Source organism: Loxodonta africana, chromosome 16 (assembly GCF_030014295.1).
Source record: "Loxodonta africana isolate mLoxAfr1 chromosome 16, mLoxAfr1.hap2, whole genome shotgun sequence".
Lineage (NCBI taxonomy): Eukaryota > Metazoa > Chordata > Mammalia > Proboscidea > Elephantidae > Loxodonta > Loxodonta africana.
In genome coordinates, this window is record NC_087357.1 from 69,613,199 (window position 1) to 69,638,491 (window position 25,293).

At 49.9% G+C, this 25,293-nt stretch overlaps 1 protein-coding gene across 18 annotated transcripts in view; it reads left to right on the forward strand.

Moving 5' to 3' along the window:
• CDH23 (cadherin related 23) overlaps window positions 1–25,293 on the forward strand; it is a 524,046-nt gene that overhangs the window by 70,017 nt on the left and 428,736 nt on the right. The window contains exon 2 of one of the 18 annotated variants that reach the window (XM_064269680.1): window positions 19,858–19,926. The exons of 16 other annotated variants lie outside the window; for them this stretch is intronic. Coding sequence is in view for 1 of the 2 variants with exons in the window: in XM_064269679.1 (XP_064125749.1) it covers window positions 12,623–12,704 (82 nt within the window). In the remaining variant the exon portion in view is untranslated. Of the gene's footprint in view, window positions 1–2,171; window positions 12,705–19,857; window positions 19,927–25,293 lie in introns of those variants that run through there. One more of the 18 variants, XM_064269679.1, reaches the window with a different exon arrangement.

The following is a 25,293-nucleotide window of genomic DNA, read 5'->3' on the forward strand; positions in this document are numbered from 1 at the left end:
TGAGACCAATTGATGCATCTTAGATGGCCGCTTGTTAGCATTTAAGACCCCAGGTGCCACACTTCAAAGTGGGATGCAGAGTGTTTTCATGATAGAATGTATTTTGTCAAGGCAGACATTTTTTACTAGCAAAGCGAGACTATTGTTTAGTTTTAGGAAGATTTCAGGGAATATTTTTGGTTTCAGGTTTAAAGATTATCTCAAGGCAATAGTTTCAGGGGTTCATCCAGCCTTCGTGGCTCCAGGAAGTCTGGAGCCCATGAGAATTTGAAATTCTGTTCTGCATTTGCTCCCTTTTGATCAGGATTCTTCTGTAGACTCTTTGACCAAAATGTTCAGTAATGATACCTGGGCACCATTCACTTGTTCTGGTCTCATGGCAAAGGAGGCAGTTGTTCATGGAAGCAATTAGCCACACATACTACTTCCTACTCCTATTCCTGACTCTTACTGTATTGCTTCAGGTGAATAGAGACCAATTGTGCCTTGGGTGGCCAATTGCAAGATTTTAAGACCTCAGGTACTATGCAACAAACTAGGAGGTAGAACAGAAGCTGTAAACACGTTATTAGGCCAATTAACTGAGACGTCTCATGAAACCATGACCCTAAAACTCCAGACCAAGGAAACAAATCCCATGAAGCGTTTGGTTGTACATAAGCAACCCCAGCAGCTACTCTCTCTTTCTTTTTTTGTCATTGTTGTAAATATGCCTGTCACACAACTTTTGCCAATTTAACTTTTTACAGGTGTGCAACTTACTGACAACAATTACAATAATCGACTGAGTAGCCTTACCCTTAGTCAATGTGATGTTTCCATCACTGTAAACTAAAACTCAATACTCCGTAAGCAGTAATACCCCACCCCTACCCCTGGTTTTTTTTTTTTTTTTTAAAAAAAAGCCACCAATAAACTTTGGTCCCTATACATTTGCCTTTCTTGTCTTTTTATATAACTGAGGCCATACAGTATTTGTCCTTTTGCGGTTGGTTTATTGCACTCAACATAATGTCTTCAAGCTCCATCCATACAGTAGCATCTATCAAGACTTCATTTCTCCTACTGACTGAGTAGTATTCCATTGTATGGATGTATCACATTTTGTTTATCCATTCATCTGTTGATGGGCATTTAGGTTCTTCCCACCTTTTGGCTATTGTGAATAGTGCTGCGACGAACACTGGCATACAAGTCTCTAAGCCTCTGCTTTTAAGTCTTTTGGGTATACACCTAGGAATGGAATTGCTGGGTCATATGGTAGTTCTATTTTTAGTTTGTTGGTTTCCACAAGAGCTGTATCATTTTGCATTCTCACCAGCAACTGATGAATGTTCTAATTTCCCCGCACCCTCACCAATATTTGTTATTTTATTTTTTTTAATCTTAGTCATCCTAGAGGGAAAAAAAAGGTATCTCATTGTGGTTTTGATTTGCATCTCTCTGATGGGCAATGACATTGAGCATCTTTTCATGTGTTTGGTGGCCGTTTGAATGACCTCTTTGTTGAAATGTCTATTTAGATCCTTTGCCCATTTTATGATCGGGTTGTCTTTTTGTTGTTAAGTTGTTGAAGTTTTATCTGTATTTTGGTTATTAGATTCTTTTTGGATGTATAGTTTCTGAAGATATTTTCCCAGTCTGTAGCTTGTCTTTTCACTTTTTTTGTAAAGTCTTTTGATGAACAAATGTTTTTAATTTTTATGAGGTCCCATTTATTTATAGTCTTTTGCTGTTTGTGCTTTTGTTTTTATATTAGATAATCCATTGTTAAAAGCTAGGTTCCCGCATTTACTTCTAAGAATTTTATGGTATTAGTTTGCACATTTAGCCTTGTATCTCTTCTTTATGTTCTTATTCCCTTGATGATCTCATCTGGTCTCACAGCTTTAGCTACTATGCTGACAACTCCCAGATTTTTCCACTTGGTCCTTTCCTAAGAGGAGACCCCGGAGTCATATTCAGCATTTCCTTTTTACTCAACATTTCCACTTGGATGTCTAAAGAACTCTCAACCTCAGCATCTCTAAAGCTGAACTCTTGGATCTCTCCCCACAAAAAACCTGCGCTCAGTTAGTCGCAACTCCATTGTTCCAGTTGCTCAGGCCAAAAACTTGGAGTCAGTCTTGCTTCTTCTGATCTGACTTAAGTGATGGATGGATGAAAGGTTACTCCTTCTCTTTCTTCCTCACCTTATGTTCAGCATTAGGGATGTTGGCTCTGTCTTCAAAATATTTCCAGAATCATTCCACTTCTCACCCCCTGTACTCCTACCACCATGGTCCAAGCCTGGATCATTCCAGAAACTTCCTAATGGTGTCCCTACATCTGCCCTTGCCCTTGCTACACTCTTTTCTCATCCTTGCAGCCAGAGTGGTCCTTTTCAACCTAAGACAGAGTATGCTCATGAGTTTGGCTCAAGTCTCTCCATCTCACTTGGAGTAAAAGCTGGCCTCCTATAATGGCATAAAGGCTGTATGTAATCTGGCCCCTGCTACCTCTCGGACCTCAGCTCCTACCCTCTCCCCTTTGTTCACTCTTCAGCCACACTGGTCTATTTGTAGTTCCTTAAGCATGAAAGGCCTGTCCCTAGCTCCTGGCCTGTGCAGTTGCTGTTCCCGCTGTCTCCGTCCATCACTCAAGTTAGATCAGTTGCTGCTCCCTCTGTGTAGCCTTTCTGAGTCTCTCCAGGCAGCCAGGCTTAAGTGCTGCTGCTTTTGCTCTCTCCAGAGCCTGATTTAGCCTCTCATTTACTCCTGATCGTGGTGCTGTTGTTACTTGGTGGCTTGCCTGTCTCCCTTGTTGGGCTGTGAGTCATTCCAGATGGCTTGGGCCATTCCCGTGTCCCCAGGGCCCAGCCCTGTGCCTGGCTCATGTCTGGGGCTCAGGATGCCTCTGGGAAGAGTGAATGTCTGCAGTGTATGGGTGCACAAGGGAATCTTGCAAGGCAGTAGCTGGGGGCTGGCTCCCTGCCCACCTGTCTGCCCACCATCCCTTCTGGAGTCTCAGGCCCTGTGCTCCCCTCCCAGGGGTGTGTCAGGAGTGAGGTGTTTGTGATGCCCCGGGGGTTGGCTGCTGGGGTGGGGGAGTGGGCCCAGGAGAGCATTTCCCCCAGATGGCACAGACGTTGTACGTGCTGGTGCCTTGTGAATGACGAGGCTGCACCGTGGCAGGAGTTGTGTTTTATCACCCCACATGCTCACCGGGACTGTATGTGGCGTATTTGCTTGGGGCCTTTGTGGTGCAGAGCCCTGGGTGATCCCAGGGGGAACGCCACAGACACAGCAGCGTGAGGCTGAGCTTGGAGGCACCAGGCTGGCCAGGAACCTCCGAGAGGGGTCCTAGACAGCATTGAGCTCATCTGCGTCAGGCTGCCACCCTGATCCTCATACCTCAGGACCTGAAGGGGTGGTGTCTCTCGAGGCTGGGCACTGAGGCACTCCCCCACCCCAAGTCTAAACACCCCAATGCTGAAAACTGCTCAAGTGCCTGAGACATGGAGTGAAAACTCCTTATCACAGCATTCCAGAGTCCTCCCTACCCTTCGGCCTGTCAGCCACCACTTTCCAAAGACGCCAGCCGCTCCCCAGCCACACTGGCCTCTCGGCTCCAACACTTCTCACTGTCTCACCGCTGTGCCTTTGCCTATGGTGTGGTCTTTCCCCTTCCCTGCCTGGAAAATTCCTCCTTACCTTCCCCAGGTGTCACCTCCTCTGTGAGGCCCCCACAACCTCCCCCATCCTCACCCCTTCCCTCAACTCCTTTTATTTTGTTCTGTTGTGGTAATTGTAACTTCCCACTGGACAGTTAATTTTTACTTATTATTCATAGTGACTTTATAATTAATTGTAATTTTAGTATGTATGTCTAATATAGCATGATATTGTGATAATATTAGCTGGCGTTTATTGAGTGCCAGCCCCCTGCCAGGGTCTTTGTTAAGCATTTTGAGTGCATAGCTTTTTGTAGACGTCAGAGTGTCTCTGAGAGGGAGGTGTCGTTATCTCTTTTACAGGTGAGCAAGCTGAACCTTCATATCCCCTGCGCTGAGCATGGTGCCCTGTGCAAAGTGGCCCCAGCAAATGCTTGTTGAATGAGTAAATGGATAGATGGATGAATGAATGAATGTTCGTTGAATGTCTTGTTGATTCCCCTCCCTTTTGGTCCCTGTCCCCTCATATGTCACCAAGGTGGGTGCACATGGAGCTGACTTCCCCAGGCAGAACCCCCAGCACCCCAAAAGCATTTTAAGCCACAATTAAGGTGATAATGCCCATGCTAATCACCAACACGAGTAAATTAGTCTTGTCAGGAGCCATTAAGGCGGGGGCTCGGGATTCATTAGGATGGATTGGGCCCAGGCAGCGCCTGGCACTGCTGCCAGTTGGAGCTGATTAATTTCTCTGCAAACTCCATCAATGCCCAGCTGTTTCGTCTGGACCCAGGGAGAGCAATTTTCAGGTGGGCTGACCCCGCATCAGCGTCTCAGCAGACGGAGGAGCTGAGCGCCTGCAAGCTCAGGGACAGCTCCCCACTGGGCGGCCCCCACTGAGTGGGAGGGGGGAGGGCGGACATGAATGGCGGGCTGTGTGGGCAGAAAACGCTCGAGGACAGGACTGCCAGCTGGCGGGGACTTGGGCAGGTGCGGAAATGGGCAGGTGTGAGGGGAGTCTGGGAGGGTTCTTGCCCGTCCCTGGGAGGAGTCTCAATACCTAGTATCTGGGAACGGGCTGTCCTTCCTTTCCTGTCCCCCACTTCTCTTTGTCTCTTTAAAAGAAAGAAATCATCTCTCAGGAGGGAATGGAGAACCATAGAGTGAAAATTATTTTTCTCTTAAACAGGGGTTTCTTGGGACTGACCCGGGGAGGGGGCTTGTGGTACCCTAGAGCAGTCCCTCGGCAGGGACTGGTGCCAAAGCTACAGGAATTGGGGCACCAGAGGGACGTGGGTGTCAGGGAGCCAGACATCAGTTGGGTGTGTACCGTATGCATGGTTTGACTACACCTGCGACCACCTATACAAAGGCTTCTAACAGTGTAGGTGCTGGAACCAGACTGCCTGGGTGTGAATCCCAGCCTGCCTAGCTGTGTGCCTTAGTTTCCTTATCTGCAAAATGGGAATAATAACACTAAATTTACTTCTTCTGGTTTGTGTGACTACTGGATGAGCAAATTGTAAAGTCCTTAGGATGGTGCCTGGCACAGAGCAAGCACTCAAAAATGGAAGCTGCTATTTCGCTTTACCTACTCATTTTTAAACTTGCAGAAACATACTTTTCAAAAGAACCTTTCATTTATCAGTCAGGCCTCATGGTTGCCCACTGGGGAAAATGCCTCTGGCTGTCCATTTTATTGGAAGCTACTGAGGACTCTCAGAATTGACTGAGCTAAAGGACCGAGCTTTGGAAGTTGGCTGGACAGTCTGGCTAGGCGACCACTGCTGTCAACAGGAGTGAACTCTACCACCCACACCCAGCAGCAGTGCCCACTTGGCCAAGCCCAGGACCTGTGCCTGTGTCCACACTGGAAGGGGGTGGGATAGTGAGGGGCAGCACCTCCCAGCTACACCCAATGGAAGAGTCTCCAAAAAACAGGAGGGGATGGGGCTAGACACAGCACCCATAGAAAGAGACAAATGTCCACTTATAACAGCAGAGATGCTGGCTATATTTCCATAAAAAAAAAAAATACGTTCTAATAAATACATAGCATTTAAAATTAAACAAAAATCTTCTTACCCCAAGATCACCTTAAGTACCATCACTGCCCTTCAGGGAGCAACGTGGCTGTCGTGTTCATGCCAGCTCATGGCGACCCTGTGTGTATCGGAGAATTTTTAGAAGTAGATCAACAGGCCTTTCTTCTGAGGCACCTGTGAGTGAACTCAAACCTCCAACCTTTCAGTTGGCAGCCAAGTGTGTTAACTGTCTGCACCACCCAGGCATAGAGTATGTTCCAAACCAAAAACCAAACCCATTGCCATCGAGTCAATTCCGACTCATAACGACCTTAGAGGACAGAGTGGAACCGCCCCAGAGGGTTTCCAAGGAGTGGCTGGTGGATTCGAACTGCTGACCTTTTGGTTAGCAGCTGTAGTCTCAACCACTGTGCCACCAGGGCTCCACAGAGTATGTTAGTCATAAATGCTAAGAAGAAATAATCAACTTTGGTTGAAGTTAAGGTCAAGGGTAGACTGTGGGGGTGGGGAGTATAACAGCCTCTATTCTCCCTCTTCACTTCTATCACCGTTACACCTGAAGGATCCTCAGAGGGCCTGGGTGAGCCCACTAGGACCCCCTGTAGTACAATCTGATGAGCACTGTTCTAGCCAAACAGCCCCCACCTTTACAGATGGAGAAACCGAGGCCGAGAGGGGGGGACTTGCCCAAGGTCCCCGGTCAGTGACTGTTGGATTCTGGACTGAACCCTGCCCTGACTCCACATACCATCTGCAGAAGAAATTCAGTGGAGCTTTGCCCAGGGGGTCAGACTGTGCCTTAGGGCCTGGGGGGAGAAACAGTGTCCTCCTGGGTGGGTGGGCTGTGAGCTTGGAACTTGCTCTTTGGATAAAGGGGTCTGTGTGCCTCATAGCTACCACAGTTTTGGGGTAGAGTTCTTGAGGAAGGGAAGGAGGGCATCCCAGTGGCCCCCAGGCTTCCTGATAGAAAGGGGCACATGGTTTTAGAGGGAAGAAGTGATCCAGTACCTGTCCAGCTGCTCAGATGCTGCGGTCCAGGGGCCTGAGGCCCTGAGACCTGATGCCCTTGCGGAGCAGGGATTTTACTCTTCCTTCTGGGAGATGGGGGGATAGCTTGCAGGACACTTGGAAGGCTCTGGATGCTTCTGTGGTCCTGTCTCCTCTCTGCTTTTCTCCTGGGCAGCACTGGCCCTCAGAGGAGCTCATAGGACAGATTGGAGCCCTCTTGGGATGTCCTGTGGGCAGCAGCCAATCCCAAGAGGCCCCTGCCTAGGCCCATCTTGTGCCTGTGACAGCACCAGCTGTGGACTTTCTGACAACACCCAGGCACAGGTGTGGGGTAGGGCCAGGTGCCTGGATGCAGCCACAGTAACACTAATGATAATGATGATGTGCCACCTGTCGTGTGGCCATGCCGGTAATGGCATGCACTGTGCACCTGTGCTGCCAGGCTGTGCTGGGGGAGGGGGTTATGTAGACACACATTGAAGATAACCAGGAGACTAGCAGCTATCATTTATTATGCACTTACTCTGTGTTGGGCACTGGGTAAGCCCTTCATACATATTGCTTCATTTAATCCTCATAGCAAACCTAGAAAGTGGATCTTAAAACGCCCACTTTACAGATGAGGAAGTAGAGGCTGAGAGAGGTTATATTAAGTAACTTGCACAGGGTCACGCAGCTTGCATAGGGGAGAAGTTGAATTTGAATCCAGTGCTGCTTAACTCCAAAGCCCATGTACTTAAGCACAACTCTGGGATTCTCTACGTGGGTCTTGCTTTTAAGGAGCTCCCATCTGGAGAGGAGAGGTGATCAGTCCCACCCCAGCCTGAATCAGTCTTAGTCAGGGTTCTCTGGAGAAACAGAACCAATAAGATACAGGTAGATATAGATTAAAAAAAAAAAAAAAACGCCAGTTGCCATTGAGTTAATTCCAACTCACGGTAACCCCGTGTGCCAGAGTAGAACTGTGCTCTGTAGGGTTTTCCACGGTCAGACCCCTTTTCCAAGGCATCTCTGGGTAGACTCGAACCTCCAGCCTTTTAGTTAGCAGCTGAGTGGTTTAACCATTTGTATCACCCAGGGACAGGCATAGATATATAAAAAGAGGTGTTTATTTTGAGGAATGGCTCATTTGATTATGAGGCCTGGCAAGTCCAAAATCTGTAGGTCCTGCAACAGGCTAGAGATTCCAGCTGTCTTGTGTCCTAAAACCAGTAGTCCAGGCGGCAGTGGGGAGTCCTGCAAATGCCCAGAGGAGGAAGGAGTTCGTTCTGGGCTCAAGGATGGAGAGGGCTTCATAGTAGAGGTGGCATTGGAGTGGCTGCGTTTTGACAGACTGAGGCCACAGGGAAGTCGTTTCAGAAGGTATGGAACAGGCCGACCACAGTGGAGCAGGCAATTTTTATGTGTTTTCAGTGGCAGAAATGGGTCGTTGTGGTTAAAAATAAAAACAGTAGTAATTTTTTAGTACTTGTGTTTTGCTAGTTAGGTTACCTGCGTGATCTCGTTTAATGCTTAGAGCAGTCATGAGAAGTCTGTTCTATTATTGTCTCCAGTTTAAAGGCTCAAAGCTATCAAGCAAGCTGCCCAAGGCCCCACAGCTAATAACCAGTAGGGTCAGGACTTGAATTCCAGGTGTTCAATCTCCAGCACCGGTGCTGGTGGCCCAACTGTTAAACACTTGGCTGCTCACCTAAAGGTTGGTGGTTTCAACCCACCCCGTGGCTCCACGGGAGAAAGACCTGGCAATGTGGTCCCAAGAAGATTACAGCGTAGAAAACCCCATGGGGCAGTTCTGCTGTGTCACACAGAGTCTCTATGAGTCAGAATCCACTCAAAAGCACCTAACAACCACCAGAACAGTGTGCTGCCCCTCCAGGTTGTGTTGGGCCCCTTCTCAGTTCATTACCCAGGAAAGTGTCTCAGGGACCAAAAGTCCAGACTGGGGAGGTGCTAGGTGAACGGGCAGCTGCTGCGGGGAGTGGAGAGTGGCCAGCACGGCTTGCTCTGGGATCACAGGCCCAGAATTGGGGTATGAGCCTGGGTCCCAGGCCTGGCACTGCTCCCAAGCAGTTGTGTGGGCTTGGGCAAATTGATTTTCCTGTCAGGGCCTCAGGTCCCCATGTTACACAGAAGGTGATAATCTTTGCTGAACATGACATACCGGAGTTGGAAATACTGCTGAAAAATGACTGTGGGGAAAATAGACAAAAGTATGAGGTTTGCCACGTCTTTTGCTCTTGGGTCCACGGCCTTTTCCGGTGACCAGCAGTGGTGGGGAGGGGGCCTTGGCCAGCTGTGCTGGGGCCAGGCAGCAGGTACCCCCATTAGGGGGCTGGGGGCTGGCAGATGAGCCTAGCCCAGCCATGCCTTTGGGAGGAGGATGTGCTGAGCTTGCAGCCAACCGGGAACACTTGGGCTCTCTGGGAACCAGCCGAAGGTGTAATTTATAAGAGCTGAAAATCCTCCGGCTGGTTGGGGAGACAGTGACAGGCAGAGCCGACTTGGAACTTGTCATTACTCCCCTCACCCCGACTGTTCTTTACAAGCCTCAGGGGACCTGCGGGCCTGACTGTCCAGCTACAGCTTGGCCCAGAATACAAGATCAAGTTGTGTTTTCAGCCTTGACCAAGGAAGAGTCTGGACACCCAGGGGAATTGTCCTTTGGTGCAAGGATCTCCCTCCACCCAGAGCCTTCCCTTTCCTCCTCTCCCCATCGGGATAGCATACCCAGCACTGTGTGGGAAGACACAGGGACTGTGCCCAGCTCCTGTAGCCAGCCCTGTACCCAGGACAGATGCTACGTACCTTCCCCCTCCTGGTCAGCCTCCTGCGTGCCAGGTGCTGTGCTAAGGGATTTGCATGCTTTGCTCATTTAATCCTCACAAAGCTCTGTGAGGGAGCTAGTTATTAAGTCCACTTTACAGATGAGGATGACTGAGGCTTGGAAAAGTAATTATTTGCCATTAAGTTGCTGGACTGGATTCAAGCCCAGGTCTCTCTCCCTCTAACCAGCTCTTCCCTGCCTTTCTAGCTCAGGCCAACTCTACCATTTATTGACTGTGCAACCACAGACAAGCCCCTTAGCCTCTCTGGACCTCTTTTTCCTCCTCTAAAAATGAAGATGACATACTTGCCCAACCAACTGCAACAGAAAACTTATAAAAGCTCTTTCAAAAGAGTTTTGAAATGAAATTGCTGTATAAATGGTCTTCAAGGGCCTCCTCTTCCAAGAAGCCTTCCCTTGTGTCTTCAGCAAATGTAGACTGCCTTGCTGACTACTTAACCTCTCTCTGCCTCAGTTTACTCAGTTGGAAAATGGGAATGATAATAACACACTACATAGTCATAGGTCTCTGATGAGGACTTAATTAATTAATGTTGGGCATTTAAAACTGTGCTTGGCACATAGTAGGCACTGATAGATATTAGCTATTTTCATTGTTGTTGTGGGCTGGTGCTAGGTAGAAACGGTTTGGGACAAGAATGATGCCCTGTATGGCCCAAGCCCACTGTGCTCAGCACATAGATACTTGGTGAGGTTTTATGTTTCCAAGGGGCATTTTCACTTTTCAGGTAGGAGAGGCCTAAAGGTCCCTGGTCCAGGAACCCCCTTGGCACAGCTGCCTGACAGCAGGTAGTACAGGCTCTGGGTGGGCCCACCAGGCAGTGAGCTCCACCTGCCTCTTGCCACTATCACCCATCTGTCCTGATCTGCCCCAGTGCACCCTGGAATCCGCTGTTCCCTCTTTACATGACGGCCATGCAGGGTCTGCAGTCTTCTTTTTTTAATCCAAGCATCCCCAGCTCCTGTAGCCAGCCCTCCTACTCAGGACAGACACTGCTTACCTCCTGTGTGCCAGCTGCTATGCCAAGGAGATTGCATGCCTTGCTCATTTAATCCACAGGAAGCCCTGTGAGGGAGCTAGTTATTAAGCCCATTTCACCGATGAGGAAACCGAGGCTTACAGTGGTTGTCACTTTCCCAAGGGCTCTCAGTCATTAAGTTGCTGAGCTGAGATCAGCCCCAGTCCCTCTCACTCTAGTACCAATTGTGCCCTGCCTCTCTGGCATAGGTTAGTGTGGGCAAAGGGGAGAACCTTCCAGCCCTGGGACTGGCATGGGGATCCTCACCCACCATCTCTGGCCTCTCTTCTACTTCCTCACTCTGTCTTCATACCAAGGGGGACAAGAGCCTCTCACTCTGGTCCCTTCTGGCCCCTTGACTGTGGGTGAGGGAAAGGGTGTGCCTCAGTACACCCCGCCACACTCATTTCCCATACCCTGGCATGACAGCACTGCCCCTGGACCCTCCTTTGTTGGGCCTGCTTGGCAGCAGAGCTAGGTAAGATGAGAGCCCTAGTGCTTCCTAGGATTGATTTGGCCTTCGAAGGGATAATTTAAGATAAATATGTTGGCATCCACCTGGGGTGAGATGGAGGGATTATTGAGTGTTGAACCTGCTTTGCTGCATCGGCTGCTTTTTGAGCTCTCTGGAGAAACCCTATGTTGGGGATAACTCAGCTCTGGTAGACAGGGAGGTGGTGTTTGTCTCCCACACACCCTCAACGAGTCATGCCAGCCAGGGCCCAGGCACTCGGCTCACCCCACCTGGGCCCCAAGAAGTGGCTTCCTGGCCCATTTCAATGTGTGTCGTTGTCCCTCCCTCCCTGCTCATCCAGCCCAACTTCTCACTCTGCACAGCCCCAAAATGTGGGAATTAGGGGCAGTGGTGCCCAGCTGGGGGGACCCTGTGTGGCCTCTGGCCCCCAGACTGCCTTGGATGGTCCAGATAGGTGGAGATGAGTGGGCCAGAGACTGCAGACACATTTCTGATTCCTGACAGCTGTTGCCCAGGCACATCCCCAGCCTCTTGCTGGAGACACCACCTCTGCTTTGGCAGATTTCAAGGGAGAACAGAGTGGACCCCTAGTGCTGGGACTCAGTGGGCTACTGGGGAGGCTCAGAGGGCCACTGATCCCTTGGGTGACCAACCTTGCTCAGTATGGATGCATAGGCCATGAGGTCAAGGGATCAAGGCCCCCCATGGGGCCCTGGCACCTCAACATGACCTGGTCCACCAGGTGTTGGTCCTGACCATACTTCTGCCACCCTTAGAGCCCCCTGGTGTCCTAGGGAACCGCTTGGAATGGAGACAGGGAATGGACCAAATTGCAGACTCTGAGGGCAGGGTTGGAGTGTGCAGGAGGCTAACAGTGAACACTGATGGCCTGCCTTCCTCAGTGTCCCCTGTGGTGCCCAGCACGGGAGGGGAACATGGGGAGGGGATACCTGGGAGGTGCTAGTTCTATGTGTAATGCTTTAAGTCTGTCCCTGCCTGAAAACACACTCGTTCCTGGGCTGCGACAGCCTTAGGGTGGGGAAAGCCTTGTCCCTGGCAGAGGTGTCCAGGAGAGGAGGTGAAGGGGGAGCCATGCTGCATGCAGGAGGTGCTGCCTGGGGACAGGAGGCCCTGTGTGGCACCAGGTGGCAAGAAGGTACAGGGACTAACCAGCAGCAGAAGGCCAGAGGGCAGCTCTTGGGTAATAATTAACATCTACTGTCCTGGGGTGAGGAAACCCTGGTGGTGTAGTGGTTAAGAGTTCGGCCGCTAACCAAAAGGTTGGTAGTTCAAATCCACCAGGTGCTCCTTGGAAACCCTATGGGGCAGTTCTGCTCTGTTGCTATGAGTTGAAATCAACTCGATGGCAATGGGTTGGTCCTGGAGTGATAATCTGAGGATGGCATCAGCTCTCAGATGGGCTGTCGTTTGAACACAGTAATGCCTCCCCTCATTCCTTGCTCATCCCTGTCCCCTGTCACCTCACAGGGCACAGAGTGTGATGGCAGCAACTTGAGGATGAGACACGACAATAGAAGCTCATGCTAGTGAGTGTTTCCTCAGTGCCAAGCACTGGGCATGTTGCCCAGGCACCTGGTCCTCACAACAACCCACAGAACCACTATTACCCCACTTTATACATGCGCAAACAGAGGCTCAGGTAAGTTAAGTGGCTTGTCCAAGGCCGAGGAGCTGGTTAAATGCCAGCGCCAAGGTTTGAACCCAATGGTTTGACCCCGGGGCAGGGCGTCAGTGCCCTGCAGAGCCCTGTTGCAGTTCCCAGCTGAGCCCTTGGAGAGACTGCCTTGGTGGCTTCAGGCCTCAGTTTCCCCATCTTTGTAAAATGAGCATAGTGGGCCTCATCCATCACATTCTTTTCTCTTCCATCAGTGATTCTCTAACTTGAGCCTGCTTCAGTACCATGTGGAGGGCTTGTTGCAATACAGAGTGCTGGGCTCGGTTTATGACTCAGTAGGTCTAAGGTGGTCGTGTTGTTAGTGGCCATTCAGCCCCCAACTCATGGCGACCGCACGTACAACACAACAAAATGCTGCCTGGTCCTGTGCCATCTCCATGATTGGTTGTAGATCAGACTGCTGTGATCCATAGGGTTTTCATTGGCTAATTTTTGGAAGTAGATCACCAAGCCTTTCTTCCTAGTGTGCCTCAGTCTGAAATCGTTGTTGAAGCCATTTCAGCGTTATAGCAACACGAGAGCCTCCCCTGACAGATGGGCAGTGGTTGTGCTTGAGGCGCGTGGGCCAGGAAACGAACCTGGGTCTTCCCCACAGAGGGGGAGAACTCTACCGCTGAACCACCATGAGGTCTGAGGTGGGGTCCAAGAATTTGCGTTTCCAACGAGTTCTTAGGTGCTGCTGCTGCTGTTACAGCTGGTCTGGGAACCTCACTTTGAGAACTGCTGCCCTCACACTGGAGCAGGCTCCCCGAATCTGGAGTCAGTGCTCCATCGTCTAGGCCCCTGTCTGTTCCTGCAGTCCCTGGCAGTGTCTGCCCTTTGAGCATCGTGCTGGGTTCCCTGGACCCACTCTTGCCTGCCTGCCCATCTTGCAGACCCCCCCCCCCCCCCGGGACGTCTCCTCTGTTCTCTACACCTCATCTGTGGCTCACTGTGGGGTGGGGAGGCCGGGGAGAGCCGGGAGGTGCCCACAGCAGCCTGCCCCCCACACCCCGCCTTGTGTGTTTACACAGAGCGGCCTCGCAGCAGCGGACATAATTACTCCTGACGGCCTTCATTAAAAGCTCTGGAGCAATTTACGGTCAATTAAGGAGAGGGAACTGCTTCCCTTCTCAGGCGCCACTGCCACCTGCTTCAGGGGGAGTCCTGCCGCAGGAGATGTGGATCAGATCAAGGCGGGGGCTTCGGAGACCGAGCTGGGAGGACCAAAATCACTGAACCTGCTGCCCTCAGTCAGCAGCCCAACAATCCATCTCCCGTGCTGGATGGAGCACGCTCAGTGTGGTTTGAGGGGCTGTGTGTGGAGGAAGGAGCTCAGTGCTGGCTCTGCCCCTACGGCTTCTGAGGCCCAGGCAGTTACTTCACCCCTGAGCCTCAGTATTTGCATCCATAGAATGGGGCTGGCCATGTGTGCTTTGCAGAGTTGTTGTGACTGTTCAGTGAAACTGGTGTGCACAGGGACGGCCCCTACCAGGTGCTCCGTAGTTGGTGGCTGGGGTGGTAATTCCTGTCCCCCCTGGGGAACCTCACCTGCCTCTGAGTCAGCTCTTGATCATCCGAGGTCCAAGGGACACACGGTGAACCTGGCTCCGTCACTGCCCTTACCTCTTGGGATACAGGAGATCAGAAGACGCTTGTGGGGAGTGCCCTGTGGCTCCTGGCTCATCTGAGCAGGGCCTTCAGTTTTACAGATCAGATCCATGGGTGAACAACCTCTTTTTTTTGCCTTAACGGCCAATTTAGAAAAATTAAAATGTTTGCCAGCTGCATTTTCCGCCATCTAAAATGAAAGTAGCTTCATCATATGCCATGGGAGGGAAATGTATATTTTTACAACTTAGATTGCTGACTTTATTGACTCGAAACATGTCAATGAGAAAAGTGGCACTGCTTTTTAGCTCCAAAAATATAAATATCTGGGTCTATTTGAGAAGTGGCAACAAGGAGACGGCGTTCTAAATTAGATCATGGGCCGTATCCAGAAGACAGGTTGCTGGCAGCCTGGGAGCCACAAGGGGGCTTGCCCCTACTCTGGCCTGGGCCATCATTTGTTGAGATAACATGTGAGCTGTGAAATGACGTAGGACACATGTCCAGCACAGAGTCTGGCACAAAGTCAAAGCCAGTGAATCTCAGCCTGCCTTCACCTGACCGGCCAAAGTGCTGTCTTTTCCTTTCCTGAAATCCGGTTACTTTCTGTCCAATCCTCTGCCCATTAAAAGAATAATGAGGAGTGAGGACAGAGCCAACCCCTACCTCCACACCATGCCTCCTGTTCTTCACCTTTGTAGAGGGTCCCTTTCTCAGCCTCCCTCAGCTTGGGGACAGGCGGGTTGGGGGGAAGGGCAGGAGGGAAGGTGGAGAATTTAGCATTCTACCAGCCAGCTCTCTCTCCTGCAGACAGTTTTCTCATCCACAAACTAGGGCATTAACTCTCTTGCTAGGAGGCGACAGTGAGTGTAAAGCCCCCAGGGCGCTCGAGAGCAAGGACCCTCGAGACCAAAGGCTCTTCAAGTTTGAAGGGCTGAGTTCCTCATCCTCAGACCCTCTGCTTCTGTGGGGCCGTGTCAAAGCCCAGGCAGCTGGGGTGGATGAGTTTCCTAGAGCTGGGTGACTTATAAGAACAGCAATTTATCTTCTCACAGTTCTGGAAGCTAGAAATCCGAATGAAGGGTGTCCGCCGGGTCGTGTTCTTTTCAGAGGCTCTAGGGGGAGATCCATTCTTGTCTCTTCTGGCTCCTTGACTTACCAGTGCATCTTCACAAGGCAGTTTTCCCTCTGTCTGTCTCTCTGTGTCTGTCCCCGTCTTCTATAAGGACCGCAGTATGATTGGATTAGGACCCACCCTACTCCTGCTTAACCCCATGTTAATTTAGCTGACCCTATTTCCAGACTGGAAACCCTGGTGGCGTAGTGGTTAAGTGCTACTGCTGCTAACCAAAGAGTTAGCAGTTTGAATCCACCAGGCGCTCCTTGGAAACTCTATGGGGCAGTTCTCCTTTGTTCTGTAGGGCCGCTATGAGTCGAAATCAACTCCACGGCAATGAGTTTGGTGTTTTTGTTTTTATTTCCAAACTTTTCACAGGTACCAGAGGTTAGGACTTCAAAAGATCTTTTGGGGGGACACAATTCAACCCCAAACATGGGATTTCTTGGATTGGTAGCTTCTTTTTGAGGAAGGTGTCGACATTGTCCACTATCTACCCCTTACCCTATCTTTTGAGCCCTCAGTAGAATATTTAACTTAATTAATATGTATGTTGTTGTTGTTAGCTGCCATCAAGTCAGTTCCAACTCATGGTAACCCTATGCACAACAGAATGAAACACTGCCCGGTCCTGTGCCATCCTTATAATCGTTGTTATGCTTGAGCTCATTGTTGCAGATGAGGAAACTGAGACTCAGAGAGAGTAGTTAACTTGCCCACGTTCATAGAACTAGTAAACAGTTGTCTTAGTCATCTAGTGCTGCTATAATAGAAATACCACAAGTGGATGGCTTTAACAAAGGGAAATTTATTTCTTCACAGTAAAGTAGGCTGAAAGTCCAAATTCAGGGTGTCAGATCCAGGGAAGGCTTTCTCTTCTGTTGGCCTTCTCATCAGTCTTCCCCCAGACTAGGAGCTTCTTGGTTCAGGGACCCAGGGTCCAAAGGACAGGCTTTGCTCCTGGCACTGCTTTCTTGGTGGTATGAGGTACCCCCTCTCTGCTCTCTTCCTTTTCCTTTTTATCTCTTGAGAGATAAAAGGTGGTACAGGCCACACCCCAGGGAAACTCCTTTTACACTGGATCAGGGATGTGACCTGGGTAAGGGTGTTAAAATCCCACTCTAATCATCTTTAACATAAATTACAATCACAAAATGGAGGACAACCACACAATACTGGGAATCATGGCCTAACCAAGTTGACACATATTTTGGTGGGACACAGCTCACTCCATGACAACAGTGGAGCCAGTATCGAAATCCAGGGCAGCCTGCCTGTGTGTCCTGCCTGCGAGGACTCAGGAGACAGTAAAATGGTCATTCCCCTGCCTTGCTGCATTTTCTGAATATTGCAGCTCCAGAGAAAGGGGGTCTTCTGAGACCCACCAATGATCTGTGGTGAGGACCTCTGTCAAACAAACAAAAATGGAGATATAATCATAGTACCCTTATCCTAGGTTGTCAATTCGGCTCAGCCCCACTGGGCCAGAGTGTGGATGAATGGTGTGAGCAATGCCAAGTACATGAGGAGGGGTTTGGGGTTGAGGGGACCTGAGGGGATCATTGATTGTTGGCCCTGGTCATGAGTTCCATGTGCCCCTCGCTGGCGGCATCTAGATTTTCTTGCCAGTTGAACTAAAAAATAATGACAGGGAAGTAAGTTACATTAAAGTCCTTTATACCCTGACATTCTTGAATTCAAATCCGCTTCTATCCTGTGTTAATAATGGCTGTGAGTCCCTGGCGGTACAAATGATTAATGTGCTTGGCTGCTAACCAAAAGGTTGAAGGTTCAAGACTACCCAGAGGCACCTCAGAAGAAAGGCCTAGAAATCAACTTCCGACAACCCTATGGAGCACAATTCTACCCTGACACAAATGCGGTTGTCGTGAGTCAGAATCGACACAAGGGCACTGTTTCTTTTTTGGTTTTAACTAGGTGCTAACACTTTATATGCTTTATCTAATTCAATCCTCATGACAACCTAGGCTAAGGGCACTATGATTATATCTGCATTTTTGTTTGTTTGTTTTGCGTGAGATAATCCCAGCATCTGGGAAAGTATAGAGCTACATTGTTCAATACCGGAGCTGTTAGCAACACGTGGCTATTTCAATTTATTACAATTAAATACAAATTAAAAATTCAGTTTCTCATTCACACTGACCACATTTCCAGTGTTTAGTAGCCACATGTGCTAGTATGCTGGACAGCGCAGATACAAAATGTTTCCGTCATCACAGAAAGTTCTGTTGGACAGCGCTGGTCTAGAATATTTCGATTTTATAAAAGTTTGCTCACGGTTAGCTGGTGACAGGCAGCCCCTGGATTTGAACCCCTGAGGAAACACCTGGGTTCTTGACCACCCTTCTCTGTACCCGGCTATCTTCCCCCTGGCCCTGAGGACAGAGAATACTGTCTCCGGTTAGCAGCTGGGGCACTTGAGGTACGAAGAGGCAGTGTGACCTACTCAAGGTCGTCCGGGAGGCTGGAGTCTGGTGGGTAATAGAATTTGAGGGCCCTGAGTCAGTGAGTGCCACCCAGCTCTTGGAACACCTGGCCGGGCCATTTCAGAGCTGGGGGCCCGTGGGCGTTATGCCCACCCCTCGGCCCGAAGGCAGCCCTGCTGGTGATGAATTTTTACAGCTGTTTACTTGAAGTTGTTCCATCCAGGAGTGAAATAACTCTCCCCACGGCCACTATGAATTTTTTGCTTCCCTGGGAAAAAAACAGCCCCTGTGATTGGAACATTGTCTGCAGTCCTGTCAGGCAGCCAGCAGTGAGTGACAGGTGAGAGAAAGCAAAGCGGCTGAAAGCCATTACCCTCTTACTTCAGTGGAGTTGGAAAAATAGTCATAAATTAGTGCCGTGTGCTGAAGGAGGGGAGAGGAAAAAATACGAAAAATAAAAAAACTCCTCCTTGAGAAAGTTGTAATTTTCCTCCCCCGGGTGGGAGGAATGAGATGTTCAGAAGGTAATGGCTAAGAAGAGCCAGCGTGTCACCCCCTGCCTTTGCTGGTCACCCTTGCTGCCACACCCCAGAGGGAGCCAAAGCCAGGCAGGGTGTTCCTGATGGACTTCACTCCCCCCACCCAGGCCACCTTCTGCAGGGGCCTGTGTGTGCGTGAGACTGTGAGTGTGTGTCCCTGCCTATGTGTGTGAGTACACACACTTGCATGCATGTGTAACTGTGTGTGTCCTTGCCCAGATGTGTGTGTGCATACGTGTGCATGTAACTGTGTGTATGTGTCCCTGCTCGTGTGTATGCATGTGTATGTGAGTATGTGTGAATGTTTGTCCCTGCGTGTGTGTAACTGTGAGTGTGTCCTTGTCCATGTGTGTGTTTGTGTAAGTGTGTGTATGTCCCTGCATATGTGTGTGCACATGTATGTAACTGTGTGAGTGTGTGATCTTGTCTGTGTGTGACTGTGTGTGTCCCAGCCCGTGTGTGTGACTCATGTGAATGTGTGTGACTGCATGTGAGTGTGTGTGTGTATGTTCTGATGTGTCTTTGGAGTGTGGTACCCTGTTCGTGAGCACTTCTCTGTCTCCTTGCACAGTGTGTATTTAAGGGTGTGCAGCGTCACTTTTTTTTCATAGTTTGCTTGTTCTACACATTTGTGGTGACTCACGTGGAGCCCCTCAGCCCACTGACAAGGCATTTTGAGGGGTGTGTGTGTGGACACACCCTGTGGGGGCTACAGACCACCTTGGAGGCTGGCATTTAGTGCGAGGTTTGAATCTGCTGAGAGCAAAAGGACAGCGTGCGAGCCCTATAGAGCACTTGTGCTCCGTAAGGAGTTATTTTATTACTTAAAGGATGCTGGCTCTTTTTTCTTTCTGGAGTGAAAGGTGTTCCTTTGTGGAGGTGGTGTGAGGAGGTAAGGCAGAATGGCTCAGCGAGCCCCTCTTGGAGACCCCAGAATTACGGATTGAAGGGTATCCTGCATCTGGCTGCTGGCAGCAGCCATCTAATTTCACAGGGATAAACTTACACTGAAGTGTGAACTTGAATAAGAACGTTTTGTAGGTGGATGATGTGGCCTGGTGGTTCTCAGACTTTAGTGTGCATCAGCATCCCTTGTGAAAACACTGATTTCTGGGCCCTACTCCCAGAGTTTCTATTCAGTAGGCCTGGGGAATCTGCATTTCTAACAAGTTTCCAGGTGATGCTGATAGTGCTGGTCCCAGGACCCCACTTGGGGAACCACTGATATACACCTACAGAACCCTTTAATGAATCCCAGTACCACAAGCCTATGAGGCCAGCCAGAGCGGTAGCGTGTGCAGTGGTTAGCAGTTAAGAGCACATGTTTCGGAGCCGACTACTGAGGTTCAAAGCCTGACTGCCACCTGCCACCTGTGTGTCCTTAGGCAAATTACTTAACCTCTCTGTGCTTTGTCTTCCAGAGCCATGAAGTGGGGATAATGATAATATCTGCCTCACAGGGCTGCTGTGAAGAAACTTACTTCGTGCAGGTAAAAAAGCTTAGACTAGTGCCTAGTACCTAGGTAACCTGTTGCCATCGAGTCGATTCTGACTCATGGCGACCGCATGTGTGACAGAGTAGAACTACTCCATAGGGTTTTCTTGGCTGTAATCTTTATGGAAGCAGATTGCCAGGCCTTTCTTCGGTGGTACTGTTGGGTGAGTTTGAATCGGCAACCTTTGGGTTAGTAGTTAAGCGCAAATTGTTGATACCACCCAGGGATCTTTAGTATCTAGGTAGCAAGATCATGGGGAGCCCTGGTGGTACAATGGTTAAGCGCTCAGCAGTTCAAACCCACCAACTGCTCCATGGAAGAAGAGACCTGGTGATCTGTTCCCATGAAGATTACAGCCTAGGAAACCCTATGGGGCAGTTCTACTCTGCCCTATAGGGTCGCCGTGAGTTGGAGTTGACTTGATGGCACACAGCAACAACAACAGCAAGGTCACACTTCAAGTTAGACAAAGCTGGAGTGAGAACCCAGGTATCCTGGCCCCCAGTTTTTGCACCTCTTGTCCCTGTACTCATCAAGTCTTTGTTATCTGGGCCCCTGGGTTCTAAATGCCCCTGTGTCCTGCCTAGCAGGTTTGTTCCTGAACCTCCCTTCAGAGTGAGTTGAGGCAGACCCTTACTTCTTCCTTCTCAGAAAGGAAGTGAAACAAACCCTGACAGCTGGGTCTGGCCTCTGCCCCTGCCCTCCACCACCCCCACCAGCACTCCCAGCTCTGCCAACGCAGCTCCACATCCTGCAGCAAAATCGCATTCAAGTCAAGCTCAGAACTTGCCTAGGGTAAAAACACACACACACACACACACACACACACACACACAACTGTGGGGCCCGAAATTTCAGTCCCCCTCTTTTTAAGCACAAAAGGAAGCTGGTAGAAAACTAGTTCGTACCTGTGCTGTCAGCAGCTGTGAGTCAGAGTCTCCCATTTGCCCCTCTGCCCCATGGAACCTTCTGGAGAATAGACTGGGGCCTTTTTGTGGAACAGGATCTCCTTGGTAGGGGAGCAGGGAGGGCAGAGAGCTGAATTAGAGGGGAGGATCCCCAGAGATTCCCATTCACCATGCCTGGGGTGGGCCTGGAGATGTGAATTTTAGGCAGGTTCTCTGGTGATGTTGACCTTTGCACCTTGGCAAAGGAGCCCGCAGTACAAAAGGAGTTTTTCCCTGGGTAAATGGAGACTCCCAGGGAACCACCTGGGCTGGAAGTGAGCTCCATTGGCTTTTGAAATATTGTTCTGTTTCACAGTGTTTCCCGAGGTCCTGCTGGGTACTGGAGATGCTTGGCAAACCCAGTAACCCCTGCCTGCCAGGGAGTCCCGTCAGGGTGGGAGGGTCAGACACTTCTCAGCTGACCATGACAGTTATCCGGCTGGACTTGGGTAGCAATGAGGAACAACCCAAGAGGGATGGGAGAGGACATGGGAGAGTGTGCCCAGTGGAAGGAGCACAGGCATTGGAGTCATATGCACTCCAAATCAGGGACCCCGGAAATGTACTGGACTCCGTGTCCTCATCCTAACGCTGTTGGTCTTTCCTAAGGATTAAAGGAGCTAAGGTGTGGGGATGACCCAGCTCAGTGTGCAGCTGGTGTGAACACTACACGGGGTCAGACCCACGGAGGAGGTAGGGTGTAAGCCAGGTCTTGAGGGATGCTGGGCAGAAATGAAGAGGAAAGACAAAAACTCAGAGGCAGGGAGTTCTTGGTGGTTGTTGGAGAATCCAGGGTTCTGAATGAGCATGAAATATAGCTTCACTCACGGCACTGTCCCCTTTCAGAAAGCTCCCTCTTGGCTATGACTGAGCATATCATCAGACAGCATTGGCTGCTCCTATGGGCTTCCAGGGCTATTCCTATGCCACCCGTGTTTCATACTTAGCACGCTATGTTCACTTATTAGTTTCGTATCTATTCTCCCACCTCCACAGGAGGGTCTGTCCTTGCGAGAGGGATTGTGACTCTGTTATCCTTGTTGCTCCAGATCCCTGTTTCAGCAAGCCCCACCGTGCCCCTTTTCTTTACTTTCTCTTTCTCCTCCATGCTCCTTTCCCTCTCACCTATCGCCTCTGTTACTGTCCACCTTTCCTCTCCAAGATGTCCCTCCCCTGGGCCTTGCCTCCCTGGACCCCAGGACCTCTGGGTAGTCCTTTATGTGGTACCAGGGAAATTCTCTCCCCCAGTGGTGGACACCTCAGCCCAGCCAAACCAGGCCCACTGCTCCACACCCTCCCCATGCTTGGTATGGACAGTCTCTTTCATTTTAAACTTTCTAATAGGTGTGCAGTGGTATCTCACAGGATTTTAATTTGTGATTCCCTAATGACTTATGATGTTGAGCAGCTTTTCATGTGCTTATCTGCCATCCATATATCTACTTTGCTGTTCAAATGTTTGTTCAATTTTTGTTGCTGTTGGGTTATTTGTTTTCTTATTGCCGAGTTTTGAGGGTTCTTGTATGCATCCTGGATACAAGTCCTTTATCAGATATCTGATTTACAGATATTTTTCCCAGTCTGTGGCTTGTCTTTTCATTCTCTTAGTGTCTTTTGAAGAAAAGAAGTTTTAAATTTATGCATTGTTCGGCCAAGCTTCTTGAAGGGTGTCCACTTGCTTGCTCTTGACCTCAGGTCCTTGTTTACTCCTCTGCCCTTTGCAGCCTGGCTTCTGCTCCTTCCACCCCACAGACATGGTGCACACCAAGGCCAGCCGGTGGCTTCCACCTTGCCCAGCTCAGTGGGCGTTTTCAGATCTCCTCTCCTAGGATGCTCCACTGCGTTTGACCTTGCAGACCACTCACCACCTGACCCCACACTGCTCTTCAGGCTCCCTGTCCCTCTTCCTTCTTGCTTCTCTCCCACCTCTGCAACCATTCCTTCATGGTCTCCTCCTACTCAGCATGGGTGCTTTCTGTGAATGTGCCCTCTGCCCTCTTCACGTGCTCTTCATGGTGGAATCACTATCTTCCACTTGTTCCACGACTACTTCCAAGTCAATGATACAAAATTGCCTTCCCCAGCCCCACCACCTCCTTGGGCTCCAGATGGACATGTCTAGCTGTGCCCAGGCAGCTGCACTAGGAGGGCCAGAGGCACCTCCCTCCAACATGCCCATATGTGAACTCCTCCTCCTCCAATGTGCCCTCCTCCTGGGCATTTCTCCTCCAGCTTCTTCGGCTCCTTGAGCTCCACCTTGAACCCATTGTTTTATAGCACCACACATACTCTGCTGTTCCTACCTTCCTGCCTTGTTCATACAGGTGCCGCCTAGGTTGCCTTTCCTCTTTCTTTCCCTTCCTGGATCATCTCAAGCTGACACTCTTCCAGGCAGCCTTCCTGGAATTCCTTCCCAGGGTCTGTCCTCTGTACTCTCAGGGCCTGCAGTACAGCTTAGCACATACCATATTACGTGGAAATGATCTGTTTATGTTTCCTTCAGCAGACAGCAATTGCCTGGAGGGCTGATATGACTTCTAATTCATGTTTCTTGCCTCTATATCCTGTACTCAGTAAATGGCAAGATAATAAAATTTCAGGGCTGGACAGCCTTGAACTTGTCTGCTCTTGGATCCATCCTTCACCTTCTCCGGCTCTTCTCTGAATGGCAGGGAGCAACCCTGTAGGCTCTTTCCTGGCCCCTGGGTCAGCTGGATTCCATCTGGATTTAGCCACTGGGAAGCCCTGGCAGGAAGGGAGAAGCCAGGACATTTCTCCTCCTCACTCGCTCGGGTCGTGGCTCCAGCAGTTGTGTCTCTTTCATGGCTCCAGCTCCGGCCAGGTGAGCCTGGTCCCTGGGCTCTAATGACACTATCTCCTGCCTTGTCCCTCCAGCCTGGAGCTGGTGACAGCTTCTTCCTGATCTCTGGGTTACTGCATTACCTCATTTGGCTTCTCAGCTCCTCCATCCCCTGTGGAACTGATGCCCTGAGTTGAAGTCCCTCTCTGTAAACACTATCTCTTGGGTGGACCCTCATTGACACAGACTATCAGGGATATGGAGGGCAGGCTCCCCTCTGCTTCCTGTCTGCTGCCCTCATCTTGTACAGAGCGTTGGCCAGGAGTCATTGATCAAATGAAGATGTGGACAAACGAATGGCAGACACACAGGCCCCAGCTTGCTCTGCCCCCATCCTCTGGCCGCAGGTCCTGTGGCTACTCCACAGCTAAGTGGGGCCTGAGCCCTGGTGTTGGGGTCACCAAGAGGGATGTCTGGAGCTGGGCTGAGTGGTGGGCAGTGCCAGTGACTCCATGTACTCTGTACCTGGCCCTTTTATCTGTTAAGCGTGCTGGGTGGTAAAAGCCAAAGTGGCCCCAGGTGGTGGGATAATAGCATTTTTAATTGTGCTCTGAATAAGATTAACTTCTTATCTGACAGTTTGACATCTTTATTGTTATTAATGCCCGAAAATAATGCATTGTTATTTTTATAAACTCCAAGGCGGCAAACATTTTATTTGGATTAAAAATAGATATATCTGTTACTTCCCCTCATAACCCCGGGCTGGAACTCAAGGTCCCCGGCTGGGGAGCAGGGAATGGGGTGAAGAAAAGCCACATCAGCCTAGCCACCTCCCAAGTGGCCCGAGGGGTAAGGCCCCAGAGCTGGTCACTTGGCAACAGCACAGCCAGGGCTTGGGTGAGCTGAGGCCCCCAGTCCTCCAGTCATCTCCTGGGAATACTGGTGCTCCTGGGGGCCTTTCCTGTCAGAAAGGAAGCATTCTGGGATATAGAGTCTGGAGACTCTGTATTATATAATGCATAAATATATATGCAATATATATACACACATATACACATGCCCATAGATGGGATAACCAAAAACAAACAAACAAACAAAAAACAAAAAACCAAACCTGTTGCTGCTGAGTGAATTCCAACTCATAGTGATCCTATAGGACAGTAGAACTGCCCCACAGGGGTTCCAAGGAGCAGCTGGTAGATTTGAACTGCCGACCTTTTGGTTAACAGATGAATGCCTAACCACTGTGCCACCAGGGCCACTCTGGAAGAACTCAGAGCCCCCTCTGTTTATTCATTTGTTCATTTGTAAGTATTTGTTGATCACCTATTACGTGTCAGATATGGTGTTAGCTGCTGGGTGTACTTTAGTGTGCTGGTCTTTAGAGCGCCTCATTTTAGAAGGTCGGGGGAAGAGTAAGATAATACAGAGGTCAAGAGCATTGGCTCTGGAGTCAGACTGCCTGGGTCCAAATCCTGGTACCCGTATGTCCCAGAACAAATTACTCAACCACTCCAAGCCTCAGTTTCCTCATCTGTAAAATGGGGATAATAAAAGCACTATCTTCCAGTGTTTGGGGGAGGATTAAATGCATGAGAAAACATTGGCTAC